The sequence below is a fragment of the Mobula birostris genome, chromosome 2, assembly GCF_030028105.1.
Source record: "Mobula birostris isolate sMobBir1 chromosome 2, sMobBir1.hap1, whole genome shotgun sequence".
Lineage (NCBI taxonomy): Eukaryota > Metazoa > Chordata > Chondrichthyes > Myliobatiformes > Myliobatidae > Mobula > Mobula birostris.
This window is the reverse complement of record NC_092371.1, coordinates 222,829,022-222,852,744: the sequence shown is the minus strand read 5'-3', so window position 1 is coordinate 222,852,744 and position 23,723 is coordinate 222,829,022. Positions and strand designations below refer to the sequence as shown.

General features: G+C 39.8%; 1 protein-coding gene across 12 annotated transcripts in view; it reads right to left on the bottom strand.

Annotated features, from left to right (window-relative positions):
• The window catches only part of epb41l2 (erythrocyte membrane protein band 4.1 like 2), a 193,188-nt gene that overhangs the window by 84,381 nt on the left and 85,084 nt on the right, over positions 1-23,723 (bottom strand). For all 12 annotated transcript variants that reach the window (XM_072251522.1, XM_072251530.1, XM_072251531.1 and 9 more), the window contains exons 3-4: positions 20,713-20,934; positions 3,462-3,566 (exon numbers count right to left, since the gene is read on the bottom strand). In XM_072251522.1, the coding sequence (XP_072107623.1) occupies positions 3,462-3,566; positions 20,713-20,934 (327 nt within the window). The remainder of the gene's footprint in view (positions 1-3,461; positions 3,567-20,712; positions 20,935-23,723) is intronic.

The window sequence follows — 23,723 nt, the reverse complement described above, 5'->3', positions numbered from 1 at the left end:
AGAATACATTCCAATAACTTTCCCACAACTGATGTCAGACTCACCAGTCTATAGTTTACTGGTTTCTATTTAGAGACATTTTTAAACAGTGGATTAACATTGGCTATCCTCCAGTACCCCTCCTGCCACCAAGGATGTTTTAAAAATATCTCTGCTAGGATCCTGTCATTTCTGCACTTGTCTCCCATAGGGTCCGAGGGACCACCTTGTCAGGTGCTGGGGTTTTATTACCCTGATTTGCCTCAAGGTAGCAAATGCCTCCTCTTCCTCTGTAACCTGTACAGGGTCCATGAAGTTGATGAAACTTTGCCTCACTTCTATAGACTCTGTATTCCTCGTCTGGGTAAATACAAACGCAAAGAATTCATTTAAGATCTCCTCTGTCTGTTTTGGCTCCACACATGGATTACCATTCTGGTCTTTCAGAGGATCAATATTGTCCCTTGCAGTTCTTTTGCTCTCAACAGACCTGTAGAAACTTTTAGGATTCTCCCTTCACCTTGTTCTCTTGCATTTCTTGTACTCCATAAGCATCTCATTTGTTCCTACTTTCCTATACCTGCTATGCATTTGTACCTAAAGGACCTTAATTACACAAGTGTCTTCTTTAAATACACTATTTTTCAAAATTTTAAATTACTTCAACCATTATTGAAGATAGTGTATCTACCATAATATTAATGGCTTAAAAATGCTTGCGGCAATGCAGGACTAGAAACTAACTACAATCCAACTGATTCTTCAACATTTATATTGTATTCACATTTTCCACTTAAGAGTGCAACATAAGATTTTCCATGTACTCATGCATTCAGATATCAAAATAGACCCATATATTCACATTGTCTCTTTCCATTAAGTTATTTAAAATATTGAAAATAATCTCATGAAAATGAACTTTATTAATAAAGTTAAAAATGCATTTATTAATTCTGGTACAAAAATTCCACAAAATACTTCTTCCCCAGACCTCTACCACTTCAATGAACTGTAACATTCTTCAATTCATTTTAATACTGTACATCCTGAAAAACTCAACGTTAACACTAATTAGGAGACAGATCAAGTAAAATGGAGTACTTCACAACACTCATGTCTTGGTTAACTATAAACTCCCCTCTACTAATCTGGAGGCCAGTCTTATGTAACATCTAAAGGGTGCTTGGTATGCAGCTATGCAGCTTGCATTCTATCGAGCTGCAGCTGAAAAGAACAGCTGGTTAATAAGTAGCTGCCTGTGGCAACTGAATGAGAAGAATAGATTATCGAGTATTCAGCAAAGCAGACTGGAAGTCAAAGATTTTTAGCATTTTAACATGGAGTCAAAAACAGTCACTGCAGGGGAGGAGAGGCAAAAAGGTCCAAGCTGTGCCAAGTAGTAACAATAGCTTCTATCGTCTAACAATCAGTGCAAGGAAGACAGATCATTTTGAACTATATTGCAAATTCTTGTTAACACCTACAACTCAGGATAGTACATTTTCCAAGTCACATTACAAGAACTAAGCTGGGATATATAGTTTTTTTAAAAACCACAATTTATTTGCCTGCACTCATCCTGTTCAAAATCAAAGTTTGTGCAATTATTATTTTTTTCAAATTCTATCTTAAAACCATAAATAGAAAACAGCAAAATGAATATCGTTTATTTTTGATTTAAAACTTAGACAATCCACACAGCACATGGAAGAACTACAAGCAAAAATATTTTCAAGATAGTGCGGGGGATGGGGGAGAAGGGCAACATCTTTACTCAAGGAGCAGTTCAACTGCAGGATTTGCTTTATTTGCAGTAGTTAAGAAAAATAATTTTCCTTGAAATCCATCGACATGAAGTGAATGAGGGAAAATGGAACTGAAAGCTAATGACAGAGATCTATTGCAGATCTTTTATTACTGGATTTTCTTCATTTTGTTTCCAACAGAGTGACTGAAATTCTTGGTGATAAATGGAAACAGTGAACATATTTAAGTAATATTTTGGGAAAGTGCTTGAACTTCATTAGATATTTGACACTTCCAAATCCTATGCTTTTCTTTCTGACCTTCAGTGCCAAATGTTTAATATAATTATTAACAAGCACTTCCAAGATATAAATATCATTGAATCTTGAACTGTTAACACAAAGCAAAATTTCTTCTTTCTCAGGCATCTCTTCCCCCATCTGCACAGTGCACATACTGAAAATATTGCACATACTAACCATTGTCTGCAAAACTTGCCATGGTTATTTCAATTAACATTTCAAAAAGTTGAAATATTCACTTCAAAAATGCTTCCCATTTTAACCCACTTTTGCAATATACTTAGTATTGAAATGTTCTTGAAACAGTTTAGAGCTTTAGTTGAAATCACTTAATCCAATTGTTCCTTCCTAGTTACAAAAAAAAAATCACTTTTTACAATCACCTCCAAAAGATTTTAAGGATGTAAAGTAAGGACAATATTCACACCAATCACATTTTCATCCTCCTTTCCAGCATTCTAAGGAGAATGTTGCCTACATGACACCTTGGACTACTTTATGAACACACCATTTTCTCCCACTGCTTTTCATACAATCACAATAAATGCCATTCATTCCTTACTGCCTTCTTTTTCCCCAATGGCCAAGATGTCCAATGATCCGTTCAAGTGAAACAAGAATTTTTTGAATTTCTTTCAAATTGGAATATCTTATCCATTGCCTAAGATACCGTCTCTTGCACACCGACCAGATTAAACATATATTGAATAAACAAGTTCATTTACTTTTTAACTACATCATATTTTGCCCAATTGTCACCTAAATTTTCATCTCACATCCATTCTTACCTCTATTTTTATTGGGACAGTACAGCAAACAGAGGATGGTGTACATTTTCTGTAGTAACCCAAGATGTTAACAGCTTCACACAAGTGCAGCCTGAACCACTGGACATATTCAATGTTCAGCTAATTTAATTTCTAGCATCCATAACAAGACTATAAGACCATCAGAAAAGAGCAAAATTAAGCCATTCAATTAAAGTCTTCTTTGCCATTCAATTATGGCTGATTTATTATCCCTCTCGACCACATTCTATCTTCTCGCAATCTTTGATGTCCTTACTGATCAGGAATCTATCAATTAATCTTTTTATAAAATATTCCCAACCAAGTTATGCTGAGATGGCAAAACATTCATCTCCTTTGCAAAAAAAAAAGTGACACAACTAATCCATAAACAAGGCAGATCCTGGCTTTCAAGTATTTGGTTACTTTAGATTGTCAATTTTTCTACAGCAACTGAACAACTACTACTTTTTGTGTTTAAAAATTTGCAGTATTCTATTTGTAAAGATAAATGTGTTTCAACAAGTAATGGATTTTAAACTAGTTTGTTCCTCAGTGACGGAGATAGATTTTCTATTCCATTTTAAAATCCTCCCATTTTAGTTAACTTTACCTAGAGATATGAACATTTAAATTTATAATGTACCTTCTCACCAGCAGTATCCCGAAAAGTGAGACCGAAGTAATCTTTTTCTAATAAATTGATTTGTTCACACACCCGGTCCAACATTATTTGCCCTTTGGAACGTTTCTGAAAAATAAAAGGTAAATTTATAACTTATCCTGCATGAAAAATTAATAATACAAAACAGCATTTTATTTCAATTTAAATGAGGCTCATGACCAATATTAGCAAAACACCACTGGGGAATGCACAACATGACTAACATTGTAGTTCTGACAAAGAGCTTTAAACAAAATGTAGATTCAGTTTCTTTCTCTATACAGAAAACAGGGATCATTTTGCAATCAATGTTGCCATATGTTACTCTGGGTTAACTTTTACACATTTTCTCAGTTTGAGGCCATCTAAGGATAAATAATTCCTTGTCTCAATCAAAGGTTCAAAAAAAAATTATGCCTATGTTCCTTTAACAACATATTTTAAAGTGAAAGGGGTGCTATTGAAAACCAAATGCGTGAACTAGGAGCACATGGAAGTAACTTAAGTACTGCACCACCTGACAAACTTCTCTACTCCAAGTAGACATGGAATTCCCAACAGTCAGCAATGATGTTGCATTTCTTAAAGAGGCATTGAGCACATCATTGAACATTTTTCTTTATGCACTTGGAAACACATTTTCAAGTCTAGCTCAGTAGTGTTTGTTTTAGGAGTCTGGTGTTGGACACATTAACAACATGGCCTACACAATGTAGATGATCTGACAGAGATGTACAAGATGATGACAGGCATTGATTGTGTGGATAGTCAGAGGGCTGAAATGGCTAACACGAGAGGGCACATTTTTAAGGTGCTTGGAAGTAGGTACAGAGATGTTAGGGGTAAGTGTTTTTTTAAAAAAAAAATCACAGAGTGGTGGGTGCGTGGAATGGGCTGCTGTCGACAGAGGCGGAGGCAGATTCGATAGGCTCTTTTAAGAGACTCCTGGATAGGTACATGGAGCTTAGAAAAATAGAGGGCTATGGGTAACCCTAGGTAATTTCTAAAGTTAAGTACATGTTCAGCACAGTATTGTGGGCTGAAGGGCCTGTACTGTGCTGCAGGTTTTCTACATTTCTATGTTTCTAACTGCTGGGGGGAGAGAATGACCTTGCAGAGGAAAGCCACAGCAGTCAGGTCTCTGGCACTGAGTCTGCCTCTATGGCTCAGAAAGAAAAGGGAGAGAAAAAGCAAGCTGTGGTGAGAGGGGATTCATTAGTTAGAGGAACAGAAAGAGGGTTCTATGGATGAGAATGAGATTCTCAGATGTTATGTTGCCTCTCGAGAGTCAGGATCCAGGACATCTCAGATCGAGTCCTCAGCATTCTTAAGTTGGAGGATGAGCCACCAAAGGTCATGGTCTATATAGGTACCAATGACATAGATAGGAAGAGGAATGAGGTTCTGCAAAGTGAGTTAGGGAGTTAGGTGCTAACTTAGAGGAAAAGACGTCCAAAAGGATTGTGATCTCAGGATTGCTACTTGTGTCATATGCTGGTGATGCCGGAAGTAGTAAGATTATACAGCTTAGTACATGGCTAAGGAGTTCCTGCAGGAGGGAGAGTGTCAGATTTTTGAATCGTTGGGCTCTCTTCCAGAGAAGGTGAAACCTCTACAGAAGAAATGGTTTGCACCTAAACTGGTGGAGGATTAATAGCCTAGTGGAAAGGTTTAGTAAAACTGCACGGGGGGGTTTAAAACTAGAGTTGCAGGGGGATGGGAACCAGACTGCCAGAACAGATAGTGGAGTGGTTGTGGAGACAGATGTTATTAAGACCTCAAGGTCAGGAATCAAAAGGTTGAGCATGATGGGACTAATGTGCAGAGTTGCGTATATTTCAATGCAAGTACTGTAGGAGAGATAGATGAACTCAGGGCATGGAGAAACACTTAGAATTATGATATTGTAGCCATTAGTGAGACTTGGTTGCAGGAGGGGCAAGATTGCCAGCTCAAAATTCCGGGGTTCCAATGTTTTAGACATGGTAAGAGCAGGAGGGATTAAAGGGGGAGGGGTAGTGTTATTAGTGAGGGAAAATGTCACACCAATGCTCAGTCAGGACAGACTGAAAAACATTTTTATTGAGACTTTATGGGTGGAACTGAGGAATAAAAGGTTAATGAGGCTACAGACCATCCAACAATCCACTGAATTTAGAGGAAAAAAATTGTAGAGAGATTGCAGACTATTACAAGAAACAAGGTGATTTTAACTTTCCACATAGTAACTGCAATTCCCATACTATAGAAAGGACTAGATGGAATACAGTTTGTAAATGTGTTCAGGAAAGTTTCGTTAATCAATACATAAAAGTCCCAGTGAGAGAGTGTGTGATACTTGATCTGCTGTTCGGGAATGAGACACGGCAGGTGACAGAAGTTTGTGTAGGGTAACACTAGTGATCAGAATGCCTTAGTTTCAGGTAATTACGGAGAAGGACAAGTCTGGTCCTCGGGTTGAGATACTAAATAGGAGAAAGGCCAATTTTGATAGTATTATAAAAGATCCAGCAAATGAAGGTTGGGACAGGCCGTTTTCCGGCAAAGATGTACATGGTATGTGGGAGGCCTTCTGAAGGTAAATTTTGATAAGACCCCAAAACCAAAAGGCATAGGAGCAGGATTAGGCCATTTGGCCCATCGAGTCTGTTCTGCCATTCAATCATGGCTGACCCTTTTCTCCCCCTCTTCAGCCCACTCCCCGGCTTTCTCCCCATAACCTTTGATTCCTTGTCCAATCAAGAACCTATAAATCTTTGCCTTAAATACACCCAACAAGCTTGTCTCCACACCTGCCTGTGGTAACAAATTCCACAAATTCACCACCCTCTGGTTAAAGAAATTCCTCCGGATCTGTTTCAGATGGATGCCCCTCTATCCTGAGGCTGTGTCCTCTTGTCCTAGACTCCCCTAGCATGGGAAACATTCTTTCCACATCTACTGTCTAGACCTTTCAACATTCGAAAGGCTTCAATGAGATTCCTCCCCCGCCCCCCCCCCAATCATCCTTCTTGATAAGATTTCCTCTTGCTAGTACAAAGCTTGTATTTCCTGTCAGAATAGAAGGCAAGGATAACAGATTTAGGGAACTTTGGTTCGAGATATTGAGGGCCTGGTTAAGGGGGGAAAAAAAGGTGCATAGCAGGTATAGACAAGTAGGAACAAATGAGGTACTAGATAAGTATGAGAAATGCGAGAGAACACTTAAGGAAATCAGGAGAGCTAAAGGAAGGCATGCAGACTAGATGAAGAAAAATCCTAAGGGTTTCTACAGATATGTTAATGGCCAGGGACAAAACTGGTCCTCTGGAAGATCAGAATGGTAATCTATTGATGGAGCCAAAGAGATGGTGAGATCTTAATTGGACTTTTTGCATTGAATTTACTCAGGAGATGGACACAGAATCTATAAAATTGAAGCAAAGCAGCAGAGGTCATGGACCTTATGTAGATAATAGAGGGTCCTTTTGCTGTCTTGAGGCAAATTAGGGTGGACTAATCCCCAGGGTCCAAAGAGATGTTCCCTCAGACCCTATGGGAGGCAAGTGCAATAGGATAGATATTTAAATCATCCTTAGCCACAGGTGAGGCACTACAGGATTGGAGGATTACTAATGTTGTTCTGTTTTTTAACAAATGCTCCAAGAATAAACCAGGAAATTATAGGCTGGTGAGCCTGCCAATAGTAGTGGGAAAGTCATTGGAAGGTATTCTAAGAGATCAGGTATTTGAGTATTTGGATAAACAAAGACTGATGAGGGATAGTCAACATATCTTTAGAGTCATAGAGAAGTACAACACAGAAACAGGCCCTTTTGGCCCATCTAGTGTTTGCTGAAACCAGTTAAACTGCCCACTCCCATTGACCTGCACTGGGGCCATAGCCCTCCATATCTCTACTATCTTAGTACCTACCCAAACTTCGCTTGAAATCTGGCTTGTTTACACCACCTGTGCTGGCAGCTCGTTTCACACTCTCACAACCTGCTGAGAGAAGAAGTTTCCCCTCGTGCCCCTTAAATTTCTCACCTTTCACTCTTAACCAATGACCTCTGGTTGCAGTCCCACCCAACCTCAGTGGAAAAAGCCTGCTTGCATTTACCATATCTGTACTCTTCATAATTTTGTATAGCTCCATCAAATCTCCTCTTAATCTGCTGAAGAATACAGTCCTAACCTATTCAATTTTGCCTCATAACTTAGGTCTCCTTATAAATTTTCTCTGTACTCTTTGTTTATCTTGTTTACATCCTTCCTGTATGTAGGTGACCAAAACTGCACACAATACTCCAAATTAGGCCTCACCAACATTTTATACAACTTCAACATAACATCCCATCTCCTGTACTCAGTACTTCGATTTACGAAGGCCAAGTGGCAAGAACCTTATCTACCTGTGACGCCACTTTCACGAAATTATGGACCTGTATTCCCAGATCCCTTGCACTTTGTTTGCATTAAATTCCACATCCCAATTTTCAGCCCATTTTTTTTTCCAGCTCATGCAGATCCCTCTATAAGCCATGATAGCTTTCCTCACTGTTCACTACATCCCCAATTTTGGTGTCATCTGCAAATTTGCTGATCCAGTTAACCACATTATCATAGCCACTGTAGATCTCATCTGCCCAGTCTGCTGCAGCTGACTTTACGTGCTTAGGACAGGCATGTCCCCATTTCACTGGAATGAGGCCAGTGGCTACCACCACCTGGTTTAGTCTGCCCGCCAAAGCGACATACCAGGGTGTCACATGTAAACAGCTACTTAGAGCCGCAGGTGAGAGCTGAGTATCCAATGGGAACCAAAGCTATCATTCAAGACAGTTGATTATAACTTGAAATTCTTTGTAATTCCTAACTTTTTTAAGTAGTGAAATAGTTTCATTTTAACTCTCAGCCATTTCTGGTATTTCCATGCCTGAATGCTTGAAACTGCAGTGAGCAAAACTGTTCTGAATGGTCTTACTGTGAATTTCTCACCAGCGACAAAAATCACTACTTCTTGAACACAAACACATGCAACTGATGCTATTTAAAAACTGTGCTTTAAGCACAGTGTTGTGTCTAATGGCTACACAAGTGCACATGAGTGATGCCAGTTAGAAACTGAGAACAGTCTCCTGTCCCAATTAATCAGCATAGTATCCCAAATAAACAAAAGAAATCGCAGCTATTTTCTCAATTAGGTTTTGTTCTTTCAGACTTGTCTCAAATAAGAGTCTGCCCGATTAATTGAACCCTCTTCCCTCCGGGAGAAGGCTCAGGACCTTGAAGACTCGTACGGCTAGATTTGGGAACAGTTTCTTTCCAACTGTAGTAAGACTGCTGAACGGATCCTGACCCGGATCTGGGCCATACCCTCCAAATATCCAGACCTGCCTCGGTTTTTTTGCACTACCTTACTTTCCCTTTTCTATTTATGATTTATAATTTAAATTTTTAATATTTACTGTCGATTTGTACTCCAGGGAGCGCAAAGCGCAGAATCAAATATCGCTGTGATGATTGTACGTTCTAGTATCAATTGTTTGGCAACACTAAAGTATGAAGTAAAGTAATTAATCGGAATCCACTGTATTTTTATTCTCTTTGCTTTTAATCTCTTAATCCCCTTTTCCTCTTTCAGTTCAGTAAAGATTTAACTATCTGAAGTATATTACTTTGTTCTGACTATTCATCACAGCAATAATGTTGCAATCTTATTGCAAAATTGAAGTGCTGAATTATCATCAACTTTGAATGAAAATTCAATGGCCTGAAATGCTGGCTGCTTTTTCTCCATCTCTGTAAATGCTGCCCAACCTGAGTCTTCTTATTGCAAGTTTCCAGCTTTTGTAGCTCTGCAGTTTTTTTTTTGCATTTTCACTATTGTTGCTCGTCATATTTATACAGGTATCAAGTTGAAACAAATTTTCTCTCAGTTCCACTGAAAAGGCAGACAGTCTATGAAGAAACGTGAAGTAAGGCTTGTTGTACTAGTACAGCAAACTCCATTTTTGATTGGTACTCTCAACGTGCTGTCTCAGACACTCAGTGGCTACTTTATTAGGTACAAGAGGTATCTAAAAAAAAGTGGCCACTGAGTATATTTCTGTATGTTCAAGATCTGCTGCCGTAGCACATCATTTTAAGATTCAACATTCTGTGTGTTCAGAGATGCTTTTCTGTACACCACTATTGTTATGTGTGATTATTTGAGTTACTGACTACCACCACCACTCAGATTTCAGACAGCCCAATGAAACAGATTTTAAAACAAGTGGAGTGGGATGGGAATTCAAACTATTAAGACTTAAAGCGTGATCTGGGCAAAAAGATTGCTAGAAATGGAGGATGAAACAGTTTCTTGCTTGTAAAGAAGACGATCCTGAATGCCAAGACTGGCTTGGTGTTAGCAGAACGTAGAGTGCAAAACAGCACTGTATAGATCCTTGGGTCTACATTGTTGTGCTTACCATTTATCTCACTAAGATCAATCTTACCCTTCCCTCCCAAATAGCCCTCCATTTTTCTTTCATCTTTGCACTTACAGAAGAGGAGTGCACAGATTTCTGATGCTGATCTTTGGGCTCTATATAAATGAGAAGCATCAACCAGATTAAGTTGGTTAAGCATTGGTGCTCCTGACTTCAATTCAAATTGGTGAATTTGATCGATTCGTGACTTTATTCTTAACCTGGTACATGAATGGAGTAATGTTCTAACTTAGTTATTGCCCTTGAAGGCTTCACTTCTTGAATAAAAGAATACTCAAAATAGTATTCTTTGGGCCTCATCATTTCTCTGCCGAAATGTACAGACCGTTTACTTCCTCTGCCATTAAGGAGCACGCCATGTGCAAAAAATTCTCTTAAAAATCAAATTTGAATATTTCTTCATGGATAAATTTGTTCACGGAGTTGTTATTTAATATCTCTATTGCATATTTATAGTTAAGCCTTGGGATCTTCAAAGCACCATGGTGTAGGACATCTTGAGCAATGGAATGTGTTTCCTGCAGTTTTAGCACTTTTTCTTCCAACTGGACACTAGGCTTTGGAAATATTCCAACAAATGCAGTTCATACTTAGAAATGTGAACAAATTATATCATGACTGCTTTGGTTTCACTTAATAAGATTGCAAAGGATGGCTTATACAAAGCTTCTATTCTTTTGCAGAATAGTGTATAATGTGTTTACTTATGCAGTTCTTTGTTTATAAATAATAGGCTGTGATAATAGATTCCTGGAATTAAAAGGAGCCAGGAAGCATAGTGAGACTATGAAATTAAATCTATTAAATCTGCTTGATTAAAGCACTTAAGTGAATTTGAGACAACATACCAAATGTCTGCTTGAACAAGAATATGTTCAATACTTTGGAGTAGTTGCTTGTGGTGCAGAATAATTGGGCTGAATTTTGTCTTTTGTGTACAGAGGATGTACTTACAGATCTTTTAGAATTTCAGAAGTGGGGTAAAATGCATTGTTATCCCTTCTAATTTAAAGATGCATACTGAAAACAAAAAAAAATTGCATTAATGATGAGTCCATTAAGATAATGGCTAAGTGTTGGTAATGGAATGTAGGTAGAATAAGTGAACAGCAATTCGTGGAGGCAAATGTGCTTGTTGGGTTGTTTGAAACAATAGACATTTACAATAGTGCGGAAAAGTTTGTGAACCCTGTAAAAATTTCTCCATTTCTGCATAAATATTACCCAAAGTGTGATCAGATCTTCATACAAGTCCTAAAAGTAGATAAAGATAACCAAATTAAATAAAATTAAAAAAAACACTGTACTTCCTCATTTATTGAGAAAAATAATCCACTATTACATGTATTTGTGGAAAAAGTATGTGAACCTCCGAGGCAATGTCTCCTACAAAAGCTACTTGGAGTTAGGTGTTCCAGTCAATGCGATGAGATTGGAGGTGTGGGTTGTAGAGATGCCCTGCCCTATAAAAAAAGACATACAAAGTCAGGTTACTGACAGAGCCTGCTCTTCTCAAGAAAGATCTGTTTATGTGCACCATGCCTCGATCAAAACAACTTTCAGACGATGTAAACATGAGGAAATCAGCAGATGCTGGAATTTCAAGCAACACACATAAAAGTTGCTGGTGAACTCAGAAGGCCAGGCAGTATCTCTAGGACGAGGTACAGTCAATTTTTCGGGTCTCGGCCTAAAACATCAACTGTACCTCTTCCTAGAGATGCTGCCTGGCCTGCTGCATTCACCAGCAACTTTTGTGTGTGTATCAGAGCATGCCAGAGAATTGTAGAAATACATGAAGCTGGAAAAGACTACAAGAACATTTCTAGAGAGCCGAATGTTCATCAGTAATCAGTGAAATTCCCTACAAATGGAGGAAACTCAGTAATGTTGTTACTGTCCCTAGCAGTGGGCATCCTGCAAAGATCACACGAAAAGCACACCATGCAATGTTGAAGGAAGTGCAAGAAGTGCCCAAGGGTAACAACAAAGGCCTGCAGAGATCTCTAGAACTTGATAAAGTCTCTGTTCACAAGTCCTCTAAGAAAAACACTGAAGAATGGTCTTATACAGAAATAGAGAAAATTCTGCAGGGTTCACACACTTTATAGCATGACTGCATACAGTAGGGCAGACAGCGAGTTTACAGATGTTGACATCTACATGAGGTGCCAGTAACAATCCCTGTGGACCACCAATGTGGTCCTCCAGGCTGAATAATATTGTTCCACAGGCCCAACCAGCAGCGGGAACAGAGCACTGCGATGAGGCTACTTGCAGGTCAATGAAGCTTCTAAAAAAGGAGAGCTTCGCAGGCGTTCGGGCATTCCAGAGGCCCAATCAGCAGTGGGAACAGAGTACTGCAAATTAAATAAAAATACAGAAGGGTCAAGCGGGGCAGCTATTGTTGTCAGTGTGCAGCCAACTCCAGCTCCTGAAAGCCCACATTACAGAGCTGGAGTTAGTTGGATAAACTAATGACCACCCAGGAGGCAGAACAGTTGATAAATAAGACTCTTGAGCAGGTGGTTACACCCAGAATGCAGAATTTGGAAAGTAGATGGGTGAAACCAAGAGAGGTGAAAGGAGAAAGAAGTCAGTGCCCCTTAGCAACAGTGGTCATTCCCCTTAGCAACAGGTATACCCCTTTCGATACTTCTGATGGGGATGACCCATCTGGGCAAAGCAGCAGCAACCAGACCAACAGCACCGTGGTCAGCTCTGAGGCTCAGAGGGGTAGAGTGAAGTCAAGCAGAGCAATAGTCATAGGGGACTCTATAGTTAGGGGGCAGATAAGAGATTCTGCAGCAGCAAAAGAGACACCAGGATATGTTGCCTCCTGGGTGCTACGGTCCAGGATGTCTCTGAGCAGTTGCAGAATATTCTTGAAGCTGGAAGGTGCGCAGACTGAACTCATGGTACATGTTGGTACCAATGACATAGGCAGGAGAAGGGTAGATATCCTGTGCAGTAAGTTTAGGGAGTTTGGAAGGAGGTTGAAGAGCAGGACCTCCAAGGTGGTCATCTCTGGATTACTCCCAGTGCCATGAGCTAGTGAAGGTCAGAACAAGAAGATATTGCAGATGAATGAGTGGCTGAGGAGATAGTGCAGGGGGCAGGGTTTCAAGTTCATGGATCATTGGAACCTTTTCTGGGGAAGGAATGGCCTGTACAAGTGGAAGGGGTTGCACTTCAACTGGAGGGGAACCAATATCCTGGGAGGGAGGTTTGCTAAAACTATTGAGGGTTTAAACTAGATTTGCAGGGAGGTGGGAACAGAAGAGAAGAGGCAGAGGTCGGGGTGGTTGGCACACAAGTATAGACAGCATGTAGGGAGTTTGTGAGGAAAGAAAGGCAGATGATAGAGCAAAGATGCACTCAGCCAGATGGTTTGAGTTGTGTCTATTTTAATGCAAGGAGTATCATAAACAAGGTGGATGAACTTAAGAGTGTGGATCAATACGTGGAACTATGATGTTGTGGCCATTACATAGACTTGCATTCCTCAGGGGCAGGAATGGTTGCTGAGTGTACCGGGCTTTAGATGTTTCGAAAACAACAGGGAGGGAGGGAAAAGAGGTGGGGGAGTGGCACTGCTGATCAGGGATAGTATCACGGCTGCAGAAAGGGAGGAAGTCATGGAGGGATTGTCTACTGCGTCATTGTGGGTGGAAGTCAGAAACAGGAAGGGGGCAACAACTCTACTGGGAATTTTTTTTTAAATAGACCCCCCCCCCCCCCAATAGTAACAGAGACATCAAGGCGCAGATAAGGAGGCAGATTCTGGAACAGTGCAATAATAATAGGGTTGCTGCCATGGGTGATTTTAACTTTCCGAATATTCACTGGCATCTCCTTAGAGTAAGGGGTTTAGATTGGGTGGAGTTTGTAAGGTGTGTTCAGGAAGGTTTCCTGGCATAATATGTAGATAAGCCAACTAGAGGAGAGGCTGTACTTGACCTGATATTGGGAAATTGAACCCAGTCAGGTGTCAGATCTCGGTGGGAGAGCATCTTGGAGGTAGTGGTCACAATTCTATCTCCTTTACCATAGCGCCAGAGAGGGATAGGAGCAGACAATTTGGGAAAACATTTAATTGGGGTAGGGGTAAATATGATGGTATTAGGCAGGAACTTGGGAACATGAATTGGAAGATGTGCTTAGGGAAATGCAAGGCAGAAATGTTGCAAATGTTCAGGGAACATTTACATGATATTCTGTGTAGGCATGTTGCATTGAGGCAGGGAAAGGATGGGAGGGTAAAAGAATCATGGTGTACAAAGAATGTAGGAACTCTAGTTAAGAAAAAAAGTAAAGCTTATGAAAGGTTCAAGAAACTAGTTACTGTTAGAACACTAGAAAATTACAAGGGTGCCAGGAAGGAACTCAAGAATGAAATTAGGAAAGCTAGAAGGGGCCATGAGAAAGCCTTGGCAAGCAGGATTAAGGAAAACCCCAAGGCATGCTATGAGTATGTGAAGAACAAGAGGATGAGTGGTGTGAGAATAGTACAAATCAGAAGCAATAGTGGAATTATGTACATGGAGTTGGAGGTGGTAGTGGAGGTACTTAATGGATACTTTGCTTCAGTATTCATCAGTGAAAAGGATCTTGGCAATTGTGGGGATGACTTACAGCTGACTGAAATGCTTGAGCATATAGAGTGAGAAAGAGGATGTGCTGGAGTTTTTGAAAGGTATTAAGTTAGATTAAGTCACCAGGACCCGGTGAGATATATCCCAAGCTACCGTGGGAGGGAGGAGATTGCTGAGCCTCTGGCGATGATCTTTGCATCATCAATAGGGACGGGAGAAATACCAGAGGATTAGCAGGTTGCAAATGTTGTTCCCTTGTTCAAGAAAGGGAGTAGAGATAGCCCAGGAAATTATAGACCACTGAGTCTTACTTCAGCAGTGGGCAACTTGTGCGAGAAGATCCTGAGAGGCAGGATTTATGAGCATTTGGAGAGACACACAATCTGATTAGGGATAGTCAGCATAGCTTATCGAGGGCAGATCGTGCCTTATCAGCCTGACTGAATTATCTGAGGATGTAACAAAACACACTGATGAAGGTGGAGCAGTGGATCTAGTGTATATGGATTTCAGCAAGGTTCTCCATGCAAGTCTCCTTCAGAAAGTAAGGAGGCATGGGATCCAAGGAGACCTTGCTTTGTGGATCCAGAATTGGCTTGCCCACAGAAGGCAAAGGGTAGTTGTAGATGGTTTGTATTCTGCATGCAGGTCGGTGGCTAGTGATGTTCCACAGGGATCTGTTCTGGGACCCCTTCTCTTTGATTTTTATAAATGACCTGGATGAAGAAGTAGAAGGGTGGGTTAGTAAGTTTGCTGATTACACAAAGTTTGGGGGTGGTGTGGATAATCTGGAGGGTTACAGCAGGAATGCAGAACTGGGCTGAGAAGTGGCAGATGGATTTCAACCTAGATAAGTCTGAAGTGGTTAATTTTGCTAGGTCAAATTTGAAGACAATATAAATATTAATAGCAAGGCTCCTGGCAGTGTGGAGGATCTTGGGGTCCATGTCCACAGGACACTCAAAGCTGCTGTGCAGGTTGACAGTGTTGTCAAGAAGGCATATGGAGTTAGGGCCTTCATCAACCATGGGATTAAGTTCAAGAGCCAGGAGGTAATGTTAAAGCTATACGAGACCTTAAGTTAGACCCCACTTGGAGTACAATGTTCAGTCCTGGTCACCAGGAAGGATATGGATACTATAGGGAGAGTATAGAGGAGATTTACAAGGATGTTGCCTGGACAGGAGCGTGTGCCTTATGAGAATAGGTTGAGTGAGCTTGGTCTTTTCTCCTTGGAGCAACAGAGGATGAGAGGTGACTTGATAGAGGTGCATATGATGAGGGTTACTGATCATGTGGATAGCCAGAGGCTTTTTCCCAGGGATGAAATGGTTAACACAAGGGGACATGGTTTTAAGGTGCTTGGACATAGGTACAAGGGGGATGTCAGAGTTAAGTTCTATGTTCTGCCACTTCCTCCTCCTCCTGTGGGCAAGCCAAATTTGAATCCAAATTAACAAGTCATTGTGGCTTCGATGCTGCTTAATTTTTTGGATCAGCAAACCATGAGGAACGAAATCCCTTCCCACATAGATAACATCTACTGCCCTATCTCATCAATCATATTTGTCACCTCAAAAAAAAACTCAGTCAGGCTTGTAAGACATGCCCTGCCATGCTAACTGTCCCTAATCAGGCCATTCTTTTCCATAATGCATATAAATCCTGTGCCTCAGAAGCATTTCTAATAGCTTCCCCCAACAATTTTACTTCTTGAGCAAAGGAACAATATTAGCTACTTATCAGTCCTCTGGAACTTGCCTATTGTTAAGAAGGATACGAAGATCTATGTCAAGCCCCCAGCAATTTTCTGTCTTGCCTCTTTCAATAACTTGGATATATTTTAACTAAGCACTGTGGTCTTATCCACGTTAGTGCTCTTCAAGAGTCTCAGCACCATCACCATCTTAATTTCAACATCCCCAGGACATAAATATGCCCCACTATTCTCCATATCCTCCTTCTCAGTGAATACCACTGCAAAGTATTGTTTAGCATCTTGCCCATGTTTTACAAGCAAAACTTCCTTCCTTTATCCTTGACAGGTCCTACCTCTCCCTAGTTATCCTTTTAAGTATAAAATGCCTCAGTTTTCTATAATCCTACTTGCTAAGGACAATTCATGGCTCCTTGTAGTTTTCCTAATTCCTGCTTGAATTCTTTCCTTCTACGACTCTGCTCAATTACACACACTGCTGCTAGGACTCTTTTCTAGGAACACAAACCCTATGCACCAATCTGATAAAAGGCACAGCAAGGAACTCTTGCACCTCTTTCTTCAGTTCAATTTTCCATGCCAAGCTTAATGTGCAGTTATGCAATGAGAGTTATAGAAAACTGAAGCACAGAAACAGGCCCTTCAGCCCTTCTAGTCCACATTATCATCCAGATCATCAATATAGATGACAAACAAAGACCCAGCACTGATCACTGCAGCACACCATGAGTCACAGGCCTCCAGTTACAGTGGCAACTCTCTACTACCGCTCTACGGCTCCTCCCACAAGGCCAATGTCTAATCCAGTTTTCATCATCATCTTGAATGCCGAACGTCTGAACCTTCTCATCCAGCTTCTCACAAGGTGCCTTACTAAAGTCCATGTAGACAACATTCACTAGCTTGTCTTCATCCACTTTCCTGCTAACTTCCTCAAAACACTCTCCAAGATTGAATAAACTCTTCTCAGGCTTCCAGCTGGGTACAGGTATCGATTATAATTGATGTTTCGATGAGAAACTTTGCCATCTTCATCAGAGATGATGCCTGGGCAGGTCTAGTCCAGTGGTACCTATAAACACCTGACTTTGGCTCTTGGTAGGGTCAGCCATGCCAAACAGATCAAAGGGTAAGGGCCAGACTAAGAGTGGTCTACCAATTCTCCAGGTTCAGGGGTTCAGCTCTGGGATAACAACCCTGACTGGTAAAACAAAACTGTTATGGAAACAAAAATGAAGAATCCTTCTACATCTGTGTGCGACGGTCTTCTTGAATCTACCCGAGACTCGCTTGACTGACAATAGTGAAAATCGAAAGGAAGCTGCTGACGTGACAAAGGAAGCCCTGAACACTGCCAGAGAAGGAGGACCTTCGTTGCTGCCCCAAACTCCAGTGGCATAAGTAAGTGCTATCATTTGACCTGGGTTTATTCTCTAACTGATTTATAATGATTTTTATTTTACAAATTTCCACTGACACAAGCTGAGTGAGAGATCCCAGCAATAACAAGTTTATAAGCACTCAAGGGCTACATTATTAGGTAGCTCCTGTACCTAGAGAAGTGGCCACTGAGTGTATGTCCGTGGTCTTCTGCTGCTGTAGTCCACTGCCCATCCACTTCAAAATTCAATGTGTTGTGCTCTTCTGTACAGCACTGCTGTAACGCATGGTTAGTTGAGTTACTCTCACCTTGGAACCAGATTGACAATTCTCCTCTGACCTTTCATTAGCAAGGTGTTTTCACCCACAGAACTACTGCTCATCTGATTTTTTCTTTTGTTTTTCATACCATTCTATACAAATTCTAGAGACTGCTGTGTGTGAAAATCCCAAGAAGACCACAGTTTCTGAGATAGTCAAACCACACCGTCTGGCACCAACAATCATTCCATGGTCAAAGTTATTTTGATCACACTTCTTCCCCATTCTGATGTTTGGTCTGAACAACTGATGCTCTTGATCATGTCTGCATGTTTTAAGGTGTGATTTTTGCCACATGATTAGTTGATTAGATATTTGCATTAAGCAGGTTGATAGGTGTACTAATAAGGTGGCCACTGAGTGTAATTACCAGATGTATTCACAATATTTACAAAGCATCCGGACAAGTATACATCTCAAAGCGAAAATAAAGGCCTGAAACACAATTGACCAAAACTGATCACCTGACATAATTTGTCAAAAACAATGTATGCCAAGTCAACTTTAAAACAATTACTTCTCCAGCCTTAGTTACCTGTTTTTAAAAAACTGCAAATTTGCAGGATCTCATAAATGCATTTTTAAAATGTTAGAATCATACAAGTGCATTTTTACAAATTAAGAAACTTTTTCCTTCAGCCCCAAAGTTACTTTTAATAATAAAGCCCTCCCAGATATGCAGTGAGAGATATTTTTGTGATTGTGATTGCTTATTCTTCCATATTAATACTACCAAGAGAAAAATACTATTTCGAATGGAGTCTGCCACCACACAAACTCTATTGGGACACATTTAGCAGGGGGAAATCTTTGTTATTGCAGGGGCAACAAAAAATCTTCATGAAAACATTTCCATACCGTTAGCGCAAACGCAAGGAAACCCGCAGATGCTGGAAATTCAAGTAACACACACAAAAAATGATAGTGAATGCAGCAGGCCAGGCAGCATCTATAGGAAGAGGTACAGTCGACGTTTCGGGCCAAGACCTTTCGTCAGGACAGTCCTTTTGTGTGTGTTCCATACTGTTAGGTTTTTTTTCCCCCCATAACCATAAAGATTTTAACTGGTTTGCAAGTCCCCCTTGCAAGGATATTCAAACCACCTCAGGAGAAAGATTTCACCAGCGAGCACAAAATCTTATCAATGTGGTCTACCATTGATAAGAGTATCAGCAAGTAGTACCAAACCCAAGTCCAATGTCATGCTGATGTTACAATGCATAAAAAGAACATTCCTCCAATTAATGACATATACTTTGTGTTCTCATTAGTACCAGCAAGAACTGCAGAGTAGCTGGGAGGAAGATTGAATATCAGAGTGCTGTTCGGTCCGTTGTTCCTAATTCTATTATGACATACCTCTCCGTGGATTGTCACCTTGTCGTGGTGGAGAAGCTTGTGTGGTCCTGTGATCCTGAGAGCAATGCTGTCTGGAGCTATGCTCCTGGTAGGGTCACCCATGGCGGTAAGGTCAAGGGTGAGGTCCCTGACAAAGAACTATCCAACCAAGACCTCAACGGTGGAAAAGGCGGAGGAAGTTACTTCGAACTCAATGGCTGTGAAGGGAGATGAAGGCTGCAACAAATCCATCAGTTCCAATCGTCATGGTTTCCATGCCTTTGGAAGCAGTTGGTTGATTTGTGAAGTACCGTGTGCTTCTTGGAGTGCAACATCAAGTACACGTTAAACAAATACATGCACAGGCATCTTTGCTCTGTGGGCCACTTCTTCAGAACAAAGACCATCATCCTCGACCTCGAGGGATAGCCACGACGATGATGATTATGACATAATTTATGATCCTTTATTATTTAAGAGATTCTTTTTGAAGTAGTTAATTCAGATGATCATGAACATTTCTGTAAATGATTTTGGTCACAAAATACAGTTACTTGCATCTGAGCTGACAGGCAGTATTTGTATTACAGTATTTAAAAGTTATCAATCTGTAAAGGCACAAATCTGTTCCAGCTAATAGGTAAACTCTGTAAACACATTATTTACGAATGAAAGCTGCACTGAATTCTGGAAAAAGCCTTTTTACTTTGTATCTTAATTGAGCTTCACCTGGACAAAACAATAAGAATTCTATCTAAACATCTGCTTTGCTGGGTAATTCTGAGGGTGCAGATTGCACGATCACTAAACTTGTGAATTATTAGCTCCTTTCTAAAAGGAAATTAACCAATACAAGAATTACTATATCGATATTGCGAGAGGTCTCATTGTTTCAGAATCAAGTTTCTACATGGAAAGAAGTGCTGTCATTTACTTACAAACAATTTTACACTAAGTAGGCAGCACAGACCAAAAGGTATTATTTTATTGAACAAAATATGTAACATAATAACCAGTGTATATAGAAGACAAAAAATGTTAACCGGGTCACGTAACTGCAATGCTTGTTTACAAAGGTTATCTGTTATAGGGAGATTGTACAAGTGATCGGTTGAATAAAGCACTGGATCTTCAACTGGATTAAACATCCAGTTTTCAATGTCCACCATCACTACATAAAAAAGCATCACTGTCATGGGTCCTAATAAAAATGGTAATGTCACTGTTTAAATCTCTGGAAACTTTGGAGAACACACAAAATAACTGCAATCTATACAGTCCACATTCTGAAACCAAGTGCTAAATCATTAACAAAGACAACATAGTATCTTTTTAAGTAAGACAGTTATATATAATGCAACCGGTTAATATGATAAACATTTTTTTTAAATAAGTGATGTGCTTACCTCAATTTCATATGTAAACTCTGAACCATCCAGCATAAAGACCTTGCTCTGCACCATCTTAATCTTTCTGGGAATTTTCAGGGGGGATTTTTTGCTTACATCTTCATCTTTCTGAATCTCATCTTTGCTAGTCTCATCTTTTTTGTCATCTGGTACCACCTCTTCATTGTTCACATCTGTATCCTTATCCAAAGCTGCTTCAAGTTTTTTCTCCTCATCTGGCTGCAAAAGAGAATTTGCTTTATGTAATTCAAGGGGTTGCAAAGCATACATTCCTCACCCAAATCTTAATAGAAAAATACCAGTTTATTTAAAAGAGCCAATATACTGCATTTCAAAATCAAAATATATTTTTCACTATGACTGCATTTTAATCAAGGATTCAGAAGCCATCTCCTCCATTTTCACAAAGGTTAAGGCAACAGTCAAATCAGCCGATAAAAATGTGAAACCAGTATTCATTTTAAAGGAGGAACACAATAATATTTGATGATCATACATCATAACAAAATGGGCACTCTCTCCAAAACAATATTCCAAATGTTGGTCATTCAACAAAGTCATAATTATGCAATACAAATCCACAGCCTTAAGAACATAATCAAATTTCTCACTGTGAAAGGTTTATATCTTTCACTGAGTTCCTTTTTATCAAATGTACTTCTCCCTTAAATTAGGCTTGGTCATTTCAATCGGTTCTTTTGCATAAAACTCTAGCCATTACTCTGGTGCTAACCTTTCACCTTTGCTATCATGAACCTGACTTCTATACTTCAGTGATTCCACCACTTTCTCATGCATTCTTGCTCCTTATTGCAATTTTCTTTCCTTATTCACACAGTTGGGTTATTCTCAGCTCTAATTTGTAAATCACATAGTTTCTCAAAATATAACAGTTAAAAAGGCACAAGATAAACTATCATTTAACTGAGTAACAAATTATGCATTTAAATGAAATACAGACCAATTAGAACACTACCAAAATCACTGCAGTACTACGAAGCTGTATAGTTCCTGATAGTTATTGACAAAGGAATTCATCCGGTGTACACTGCCATGTTCTTTTCAATTGACTATTAATGAACAAAATCCATGCCTAGTACACCTACTACAGATGATGGGCTACCTTCATATAATGCTTTTAATGATTGCATCCTCCAATTCTTCATTTTCAATGTAACATTCAAGATGGTTGTCAACAACTTCTAATTCTTTGTAGTTCCTAATGAGGTAGTGCAATCATTTCACTTTTTCTTTTCGCCAACTATCAGTGACAGAAATCACAGCTTTTTGAAAACAAACATATGTATATGAAGCTACTTAAAAACTGTTCATACTAAACACTAGAATCTAACGGCCACACAAGTATGTGTGACTGATGCTAGTTAGAAGCTGTTTGGGAACAGCCATTTGTCCCAATTAAGCAGCATAATGTTCCAAATAAACAAAGGGAATCTTGGCTATTTTCTCAATTACTTATTCTTTTAGAGTTGATTGAGATAAGTGGCTGCCCCAATTAACCAGAATCCACTGTAATTGCTACATACATGCCAATATACAAGTTGCAAGTCATGTTAAAGACATGCAACTTCTTAAAAAAAAGGCACGACAAATAACAAGCAAACATATGGATTGATCTTCCATTCAATGCAGCTGCACCTCCCACTAGAAGTGTAACTACACCTACTTTCACTGCCACTGCATAGTAAACAACCACCCCTGTGCCCATCTATTTTATTCTTCCCTCTCACTTTATTCATCCCATCTAAAGAAACTAGATCCTGTCCATTGCTACACTCTACTACTGTGTCTTGTCAAATCTATCCTTGCCCCATCTTGCTACCCAACCTCAAAAACATCCTTCCTCCCCTTCCCCGGTCACAAGTTCCTCAGGGCTCATCATCCCACTGCTCTCTCTTATTTGATTTGATGTTAATTGTGTACAATGCTGAGATAGCCTTGTGATAATGTACGTGCTTTCAATGAGTATCAATTTTTAAAAATACATTACTGTACTGTTTCAACTGATATGTATTTAAACTATGTGCCTGATAACCCACAACACAATTCAGAGTGTAAACACCCAAGATTCAAGACCAATCCCTGAACATCCACATAAATTACTCTGTACTTATCTTCCCACTTTTCTGAAGTATTTAAGCTTTTTAAAAGCTTTATTCTGCCCTCAATGCTTTTATAATCAGTAAATATCAGATTGTGTTTGCTATAGCCATGTTAAAATTAAACATTCCTGTCAAGAACAAATATAATCTAAGTTCAGTTACCCTACTCAAAACACTTAAAGCTGCTAATTTTGCACATTATTTTGTAGAAACGAATAATTTTGGTTCTGTCAGAATTCAAACTCTCAGCCTATGCATATTATCAAATTCTTCACCTCCATCTTGGGTCTACTGTAGGGTAATGAACATACATTCATCAATACACTTATTGTAGTGTGCAAAATTCTTAGGCATATATATAACCATATGACAATTACAGCACAGAAACAGGCCATCTCGGCCCTTCTAGTCCGTGCCGAACTCCTACTCTCACCGACCTGCACTCGGTCCATAACTGTCCATTCCCTTCCTGTCCATATATCTATCCAAATTAACTTTAAATGACAACATCGAATCTGCCTCAACCACTTCTGCTGGAAGCTTGTTCCACACAGCCACCACTCTCTGAGTACAGAAGTTCACCCTCATGTTACCCCTAAACTTTTGCCCCTTAACTCTCAACTCATGTCCTCTTGTTTGAATCTCCCCCACTCTCAAAGGAAAAAGCCTATCCACATCAAGTCTATCAATCTCCCTCATAATTTTAAAGATCTCTATCAAGTCCCCTCTCAACCTTCTACGCTCCAAAGAATAAAGACCTAACTTGTTCAACCTTTCTCTGTAACTTAGGTGCTGAAACCCAGGCAACATTTTAGTAAACCTCGTCTGTACTCTCTCAATTTTATTGACATCTTTCCTATAATTCGGTGACCAGAACTGTACACAATA